Source organism: Corella eumyota, chromosome 2 (assembly GCF_963082875.1).
Source record: "Corella eumyota chromosome 2, kaCorEumy4.1, whole genome shotgun sequence".
Classification (NCBI taxonomy): domain Eukaryota; kingdom Metazoa; phylum Chordata; class Ascidiacea; order Phlebobranchia; family Corellidae; genus Corella; species Corella eumyota.
In genome coordinates this window covers 7,354,744-7,364,633 of record NC_137491.1, presented here as the reverse complement: position 1 = coordinate 7,364,633, position 9,890 = coordinate 7,354,744, and the positions used below count along the sequence as shown (strand labels likewise).

The 9,890-nt window shown below is 28.5% G+C and overlaps 1 protein-coding gene across 1 annotated transcript; it reads right to left on the bottom strand.

Annotated features, from left to right (window-relative positions):
- Positions 1-77: 77 nt before the first annotated feature.
- Positions 78-9,189, bottom strand: LOC145742288 (uncharacterized). The gene is made up of 27 exons (XM_082560072.1): positions 9,040-9,189; positions 8,711-8,827; positions 8,435-8,548; positions 7,851-7,961; positions 6,356-6,469; positions 5,530-5,643; positions 5,285-5,398; positions 5,079-5,192; positions 4,580-4,742; positions 4,392-4,525; positions 4,039-4,256; positions 3,852-3,957; positions 3,635-3,786; positions 3,410-3,569; positions 2,985-3,104; positions 2,777-2,926; positions 2,581-2,707; positions 2,348-2,435; positions 2,094-2,273; positions 1,797-2,016; positions 1,614-1,707; positions 1,440-1,547; positions 1,079-1,371; positions 820-904; positions 620-690; positions 462-539; positions 78-401 (listed from the first exon to the last, which is right to left on the bottom strand). Exons 1-27 carry the CDS (start codon positions 9,125-9,127, stop codon positions 325-327), a joined length of 3,510 nt encoding a protein of 1,169 aa, XP_082416198.1. The 5' UTR covers positions 9,128-9,189; the 3' UTR covers positions 78-324.
- Between the last annotated feature and the right edge of the window lie 701 nt (positions 9,190-9,890).

Genomic DNA, 9,890 nt, shown 5'->3' with positions numbered 1-9,890 from the left:
AGTAAAATAACTAACAAGAGAATTGTTAAAATGTAGAATAGTTTATTTCAAAAATAATAAGCAAAGTTCATCTTAGCACACGATGACAATGTTTTGGATATATAAAAAAGGAACATAACTCTCAAAGTAAAATATTTGATTTTATTTTTTAACTTTGTTATTTTAAATTAATTTCAGTGTTTAAGACTGTTAATTGCCCTGTTTTTTTATAAAATATTTTAAAGTTTGTATTTATGTCAACTGAGTTTTTGGTAATTTTATTGTCGTTGGTTTTGAAAAGCTATACTAAGTTGATTTTTTACTCGCAATCATCGTACAACAAGTTTACAATTCGTAAGCTGTTTCTTGTTTAGTTCGTTGTTCAAAGGCGATATTTTCGTATTGGGTGTGTTGTATTGGTTCTGCACACAATATAATATATTGTTTATGTTTGATTAAATATCATAAGACAAAAAACTTACCTTCGTAATGCGATGATGGATTTTCTGTTTTTGTTTTCACGTTTTGATAATGGGCTGACACTGTAACAGGTAGTGGCACTGCAAAAAAATTGAAATTTAAACATTTACGATATTTTTTTATTATGTTAATATTTGATAATTATATTATGACTTTTTACCGATATTGGACTGAGTTTCTTCTGCGTTTGCTATCTGACCACTTTTAAAAATAAGAAAGTTCAGCGTTGTTCTGAAAAATAAAATAAATCGACTTTTGCTATACTTATCTTAATTTAATAAATATTATCTGAAAACTTTAAAAAAAAATTAACGAGTTGTAAAGAAACCTACGTTGTGGCTTAGGCAAATTAAAACTTACCTTTTTTGATAAATAACTATTGCACACACGCTGGTTATAAGAATTAAAAATCCTACGACTACCCCGGTCACTATACCGCTGGAACCTATTTAAAATTAACTTAAACATCATTTAATTAGAAAACAACTGTATAATGATGTAATTATTAAAGACATAATGATGTAACTATTATAGATCAAACTCCTGTTATTTGTTTAAAATGTTTGTATTTAAAAAATCAGATTACTGAGTAGCAACTTAATTCGTTACTATAACTAACCTTTTGACGAATCAGATTTGAAGAGAAAGGGGTTAGAAATTGAACTTGTTGCATATAATATTGTTGGTATATCATTTGGGTTTTTACCACTAAGAGGCGTAGAGGTAATAACGTAATATTGGTACATAGACCCCGAAATTAAAGGTTGATTTTGTCCTCGTATTACCGAATTAATCTGACGTTGTCGACGGTTGGTTTCATTTGAGTTTGAGCAATGTGTTACGTCATTACTTGTGACGTCACAACAAGTGACGCGATTGTCTCCCAATTTAACACTTGAGTTGTTCGAAAATCTACAATTACGTATATTTAGGTTTAATATGTTATAGATATTTAAGTAGAGAATGTTATTATTTCGTACCTGGAATAGGCTAAGGCTACGTAACTGTTGTTGGCAAGACTGTTCGGGTCTTTTTGAATTGTAAAATTCTGTGTATTTTGAACTGATGTGACAATAACAAAAAAGCAACTAAAATTAACAAATAAAATAAATAGTTAAATGTTTTAACTATTTGTTTAACAGAATTTTGCTTACGTCACTATTCCATTTCTTTCATTGACATCGTTTAATATTAAAGTTATTTGATAGTCAGCATTAATGTACTGAGGTAGTGTAATCGTTGATGGAACTAAAATAAAAGGAAACCGCATAAACTTTTATTTTTTGGCTTTAAGATTTCGGTGTTTATGTAATTTAAATATAATCGTAAATACCAACCTGTTTGTAGCGTTATGCATGTTCCGGAAATAAAACTAGACCAATCTCTGACATTACATTCACTATTGGCAACTGAACCAACTTGAAATTTGTAGTCAGTATTTGGTCGAGTTAGATTGATTGTTAAGGTAATTTGATATATAGACAACGTTGTTGTTTTAGCGCCAGAAGTAAATATGACATCACCTCGTTTCATATTAGCTTCCTCGTAATAACGTACCTTAAAATAATAACACAATTAACAATGACACCTGATTCAGAATCTAAAAAAATAAATTATTTAAAATTGTAACTTACTTTGTAAAACTCTGCATTGTTCACTTGTTCATTTTTAATCCATGAAAAAGTACACAAATTTGTTGTTTTGTCATAATCTAAGCTCGTGTATTGGGGCGGACTTTGATTTATATTTAACGTTGTTGTTTTTGTAAATGTTTGAGAAATGAAATTTTGACAACCTTCGTACTGTGGAATGATCTAAAAAGTAAAATAAAAATTGTTGTCAATTTGTTTTATGGCTTTATTTGTTTATTTATGGTATTAGTTTAGACCTGAATCCAGTAAGTGGTGTTTGGAGTAACATTTGGGATCAAATAGTTAGTTACACCTTTATCCAAAATAACTGTTGTATTTAATGTTCTAAAATGAATATATAATTTAGGTAGCTTAACAAACAATCCTTTTAAAAATTTTATCGAGGTCTGATAAAAGTTATGTAATATACGTTGCATTAAATTAAAAAATTTACAATTTCATAAATAAAAAATTAAAGAATGTATATTACAAATCATGGTAGTTAAGTTTTTGTTGAAAATATGAAGCCCCTGGTAGAATTGCCCAAGAAATATTCAACTTTGTTTCATCACAAACTACATTGTTAATTTCAATCGCAGGTTGAATCACATTATTGACTGAAATTAAAATGTGCCGCTTTTTAACAAATGTTAGCATAAGTAAAATTAAATGTTGAAGGTAATTACCTTCACAAATTGCAGAGGCATTATGTGCGTATCCAACAAATTGTTTATTATGAAAACGAAGACAACCATCAGGGTGGGGTTGAATCCCAGGATATTTCCAATTTGTAAAATAATTAACTGTTTGTGAAGAAACCCAATATGGTCCAACTCCTAAATTATACCTTAACATAATACCTTATTATTTTAAGATTTAATTTATTTAATTTACCTAAAAATGAAGTTGAAGTTTGACTTGGAAAAACTGCTAAACTTCCACCTTGTTGTTTGCAGTAGTTAAAAGCCTGTTTACAATTTACTATCTTGTTGCCAAAAATCAAATTATTTTTGTCTGCAAATAATTGAGGAATTTTCACCTTATTTACGTTTATCCCTTATATAAAAACAAAACGTTCCAAACAACAATAATGTAGGTTTTTTTCTCAGTTTTGAACTAACCGTCACAGTTTTGGATTTTATTGATAAATATACTCAAAATTTATTAGGCCAATAAGTTTATAACTTAGTAGAAATTTATACCGTTTATAACAGCTTATTCAAGAGCGTTACATTATAAAAGCAGCTGGTTCGAGAAGAACCTTAGAAGTTGGCGTCAAAAAATGTTATTAAGCTTATCGTTTTTATAAATACGCTTACCTTTATCAACAACAAATTGATCACTTGTTTCAAATATAGAAGTTATCGAATTCGAAGCAAAACATTTAAATCTCATTAATGAAACTTTTTTACAAGAGGTTCCAAACACAGTTAAAGTACTTTTCACTCGAAAACGTTCAGAAATAGTCAAGTTACTTATCTATTGAAAATTATACAAAACAATAGTTATGTGCATGTTGCTTCTAAAAACAATAATGACATTACCTTAAATTGACTTGTGGTTGGAATAGTTGTGTTGTCAACAAATCTCCATTCAATATTAGGTAAAGGATTTCCATCAAAGGCACATGTAAATTGAACGTTGTTGTTTGACGGCAACACTAAGTAATTAAGTGGAACAACAATTTCCGGTGTTCCTTTAAATATATATTAGAAATTTACATGTATGTATTTAGCTTTAAATTAAATTCAGGTTGCATACCTGTAACATCAATTGTAAGAATTTTTGTAACTTGATATGTTTTTGGGTTCGATCCAATGTTGTTTGTTGCAACACAAGCATATTCACCTGAATCTGAAAACTTGGCCTAAAATACAATTAGAGTTTGACAATTTTTTCAAATTAACACTGGAAATTTACTATTTATTTGTTCTGCTGTGTTACTTACATTTAAAATTGTTAAAGTTGTGTTTTGTATTGTGGAAGTAAAAGAAAAAATTTGATAAACATTGTTTGTACCACTTGTTATATCAACTTCATTTTTTTTCCAAGTAACACTTGGTAGTGGGTTACCAGTTGAAGAACAACCAATTGTAGTTAGTTGAGTTTGTGATTTTGTTCTCGTTATTTTAATGTCAGTTTGTGATAATATTATAGTTGCTGAAACTTTAAAAATAAAACCATAAAATAATAAAAAAGATTAATGGATTATAGATTTTATTTATTGATTAAAAACATATGTTTATGTAACATTAATTCTACATATTTTAATCTATTGCGTTACATTACGTTTTTTCCTACCGTGAACAACAACTTTTAAGGTGTAGTTTATTTTAGCAATATTTCCACTACTTGGTGTAAACTCACATATTAGCAAATATGTACCAGAAATATCAGATTGAACATTTTTTATTATATGGGTTACATTTGAAGATCTAAAAATGATATTACTTTGTTTTTTTTGTTAAGTTACAATATAGTACACCTACGTTTGTTGAAATGTTATAACATCCGATGTGAATATAATATTTCCCCCGAAGTTTAAGTTACAACGAACACTTTCTTTAGCAAATATAAAGACCTTAAACCAAATTGTTAAGTCTTCACCTTTAATAACAGTTTGTGAACTTGGGTAAATTACTTCAAACTGATCTAAACATAGAAATGTCAGTTCAAAAATTTTGCAAAAATCTAATACAATTTAGGTGTTTTTGAATTGTAGTTAATTTTTACGATAGTACCAAAGTTAAAAAAAAGTTACTACAAGGTGAAAATTTAATGTTTGTAAATGAGTCTGAATTTAAAATTTTTTTAAACTATAGCTTTATAACAACGTTATTGTTATTTAAAAAAAATAAGAAAAATTTTAATAATTAAAAAAAAACGCAAATATTTTTTTCTATTTTAAACACAACATAAAACGTCTTTATTTTGACCATAATATATAAATTTTAACCTCATAAAACTTTATAAATAACATTAACCTACTTTGATCACAATTTTTTCCTTGATAACCGAATATACAATTACATTTGTAATCATTAACTTTATCAATACAAGTTCCTTCATTTTGACATGGATTTGATTGACATTCATTTATATCTAAAATATTGCACAAATAAAATTGAAGTAACTTTATTAAGTTATTTTTTCTTCAACATTAGTAATACTTATTAACTTTAAACAAATATTACCTGTTTCACATTGGTTTCCAGTATAACCAACAGCACACGAACACTCATAAGAGTTAATACCATCGGTACATGTTCCACCGTTTACACATCGATTTGGGCTACACTCATTTATATCTTAAAAAGATTAGTTTTTTATTATAAAGTTTTTATTTTTAATTTATTTCACGAAATTTTTTATAACTAGTTTACTTTGACATTCGTGTCTAGTATAACCAGCGGCACAATATGTTTAACATTGCTCAAACCTGTTTGACATTGATTTCCATTATATCCCAGTGTACATTTACATAAATAACTATTAAGACCATCAACACAAGTTCCACTGTTTTGACATGGATTTAAGGCGCAATCATTAATGTCTGTAAAACAAAAAACATACAAAATAACATAAACAATAAATAACATAATTTTAAAAACAAACCTTTTAAGGATTCGATTTAAAGTTAAGAAGCAAACAAACCTTTAGTTAGCAATTAAAATTAGTTAGCCATTAAAGAAGATGGAGCTATTAACTGCTTTGAAGCGAGTTCAAAGATGCGCTCCGTCTGCTGGGGTATTTTCATTAACGCTTGAAGCGATCAATGACAAAGTCTTAATTTAAGCAATAACACTTTTTGAACACAAAAAAACTAAAATGTTTGGTACATTTTATTGGATGTAAGCACGATCTAGACATAGAGAAACAACCGTTGCCCCGACCCATCCTTAGCGGTTTGGGTTATTGTAGATTATAACTGACCGATAATTTAGCTGCTGATTCAATGCTGGCCTAGCGGGAGTTTACAGGGTCGAACCCAGGACCTTGTGTAGTGTGCGAAGTGTTTTGACCACTTCACCAGGCTGACTTTATGTAGTATAGAAAGTGTTTTAACCACTTTCCACGCTGCCGGTTCAAAAATAACCCCTAAAACACCACCTAAAAGACTTCTTCAAGCGTTAATGAAAATACCCCAGCAGAAGCAATGTAGAAAATTTCCCCACCCTTATTCCGCTTCGAGGGGTTACTGGGTAACTAAACGGGTGAACAAAAGGAATACTTAATATGCAATCAAAGAATTTTGTTAAATTTACTTGTATGACATGTTGGTCCAGTATAACCAGAATTTCCGCAATCACAGCTGAACATGTTAACTCCATCATGACATGTTTGCCCATTACATGGTGATGAAACACATACGTTTATATCTAAAAACCAAAACAAGTTCAGGAAAATATGTCTAACTGTTTTATCTAAAATAAAAATAAAATTACCTTTATAGTAAAAGTTGCTTAAATTATCGGAATTGTTATGGAGTTTATTAATTTTTGTTAAAAAAATATTACCAATTTTAAAACTTAATCTGCTCTGTTAAATATTATATTTTTATAATGTATGTAATAAACGTTTTCGGTGAATTAAACTATCGATGTAGAGTATAAGAGTAAAGCCTAGCTTTACTTTTAGGTATAATAAGACTAAGTCTAACCCAAGTCTACTTATGCAGTCTTGGCGATTGGCAATTAAATAAGGCTACTTTTAAAGGTAAAAAGCAAGATAGACTTAAAATGCGTTAACGAGAATATCTAATGGACGCTGAATATTTGGCACAAGAAAATAATATTAGAACAGACCACAAGCTACTTTATTATGCTAATCTTTTAATTACAATTTAAGTTACGTTGAAGTTCAAGTCAAATAACAATTAGATAACGTTTAATTACAATTGATCACGTTTGAATACGATTTTTTAAGTGTGTATCTATAACCTTATTCTAATAGTGGTTAGTATAAAGAAAATAGTAAAATTAACTATGCCAAAATTTAAATGTATAGTAAGCTATTATAAACTACTTGTAAATTGGGCAACTAAACACATACAGTAGGCAACTACACATAACTCTAACATAAGATACTGGTATCTCATAAAGAGCTAAAGCTTTACGGTTAGACATAACTAAAATATAGGTATTAATAAGAAAACCAGATAATTTAAAGACAAACTAAAACAAAGGAAAAGGGGAAAGGAAGCGATTTAAGCGAAGAACATTAAATTGTATGTTCAGTCGCGGTCTAGAACCACTGACAAGTAATAAAGAAAACAATGGAAATAATCAGGCGTAAAGCCGTTTAGAAATTAAAAGCCACAGTCGCACTGCGTAGGATGTAGCGACACCGTGCTTCGCAATACACTAAACAAAACATAAAGATAAAGTAGAAAAAATGGGTAATTGTCTATAACAATCGACATTAATTAATGCTTTTCATTACAGTTTAAGCATATTTTATCCTCGATATCTTTAGACGATTCTTATTTTGTTATTGTACAACATAAATTTCTATGCCTGTAGTGATATTAATTTTAAACAACATATTTTTTAGCTTAGCTTTAGCATTATATCAAAATTCAGTAAAAATTTACAGAAAAGTAAAATACTTTGTTAAATGTAAAAAAAGGTATTAATTTACTTCTAGTTTTCAGAACAAACTAGTTTTGTAATTTGATAGTATGTTTTTCTTACTAATTATAAATACAGACGGTTTTCCCATTTATAAAAAATAGTTTAAAGAATAACTATAGCCACTTACTTTCGCAGTTATAACCGTTATACCCAGATGTACAGTTACAAGTATAAGTATTAATACCATCCACACATGTTCCACCATTTTGACATGGGTTTGAAGCACAATCATTTATGTCTGTAAAATAATTTTTTGATACTTGTATCTATCTAAACTTTTTTTGCTCGAACTAAATGAAACAAAAACCGGCAGCGTGGTGTAATGGTAGGAACACTTGCTACACCACACATGAGGTCGTGGGTTCAATCCCCACTGATCTCATGCTGTAGCGCCCTTGAGTAAGGCGTTATAAACAGAATGAACTTCTGCTGAGCCAGCACTTAATCAGCAGCATAATTATCGGGCAATTATAATCTATAATATCCAAAACTGTCACAGGCAACTCGAGACTGGGTCGGAGTAACTGATGTTACTCTATGTTAAAGTCGGGCATTTGACATTCCCACATCGAGGATAAAGATATATACAAAAAAAAAAAATAAATAAAATTTGTAAAAGTGTCTTATGTAGTAAAGCCAAATTTATTTACAGATACAAAATATTACAATTACATTTTAATTTTTGTTTTAGGCAAAAAACGTTTTACTTACTTGTTTCACACAACAATCCAGTATATCCCGGTAAACAAACACAGGTATAGCTATTTAGACCATCAATACACATTTTATTAACACCACATTGGACTTCAACACAATCATCTACGCCTAAAATGTTATTTCAATAAAGTTTTTTCGATTTTAGCTATTTTCAAAATAAAGTATTTGTTTATTTATGTAAGTAATGTTATACTAAATTAGTTATTTAATTTACAAACAGTACAAAAAATTAACTGTTGATTATTTTTTGAATTGTTAACGTATATTTACTTTCTAAGCAAGTTGTTCCTGCATAACCTGCATAACATGAACAAACAAAACCCCCAGTAGAAGCAGTTGAACAAACACCTTTGTTATTACATGGGTTTGACTGACAAGGCCCAGTGTCTGTAAATTAATTTTTTTTTTGTTCAGGAATACCTCTTATACAACTTAACATTTCATTATTAGTACACGTTTTTAAGTTTAGATGTTACATTAAATTTTACCAAGCAAAAAATGAACTAATTTAAAATTTTTTATTTCTAAATATAGTAGAAAACAAAACGATAAATCTAGTCTCCGTTTTTTTACAGATAACAATAATTAATTACACTTACTAACAGCGTTGGTTGATAATATATTATTTCCATACACAATACAAATTAGTAATAAAATACGATTTAGCATTTTATTATTTTCACACATGTTTTAAAAACACCTCTATACTGTTTAAATGTATTTATTTACAAAATTCATGTAAACAAATTCATATTGCTGAAAAAAAAATAGAAACACTATTTAAATAATTACGGTATTTTAAAATTACATAGAAAAACACATACGTGAAGTTTTTAAACATACCTATAACTAATATCAAGTTGCCTTATGAATGTAATAAAATAAATCTTCACGCGGTATAAGCTATACCCACACATTAAAAGGATTGTAAGAAACTGCAAATATTTTTTTGCCACGTAATATTGTTGTAATAGCATATAGAACTTTAAGTTATGTTTATAAGCAGACTAGTATTTACTAAAACAACCTTTTATTACTTCAATATGTTAGTTAAAAGAAAAAAAATATTAAAAAATTAGTTTAAGGAATTTGTTTCGTTCTATTTATTACAATTAAGTCATTTAAAAATGGACCATTTACGTACATGTTATGTGATATTGATTTATATATACTTTTATTGTTTTAAACTACTTTAGCCTATAATAATGGAACATGGTTAAATGTTATCGATGTGTTATATATCGCTTTAAACTAGTAATTATTTAGTTATTATTAGTAGCACTGAAGTATCAGGAAATAACCACACGGAAATGCTGCAGGCTGTAGGGACTCCTTTAAAAATATTTACAGGTAGTAATGCTATTTTTAACCCTAAAACTTGCATTGCGTGGTGTTACTCATCCTTTGTTAAGCAAGTATAACCTAGTATTTATTTTTATATTATAATTTG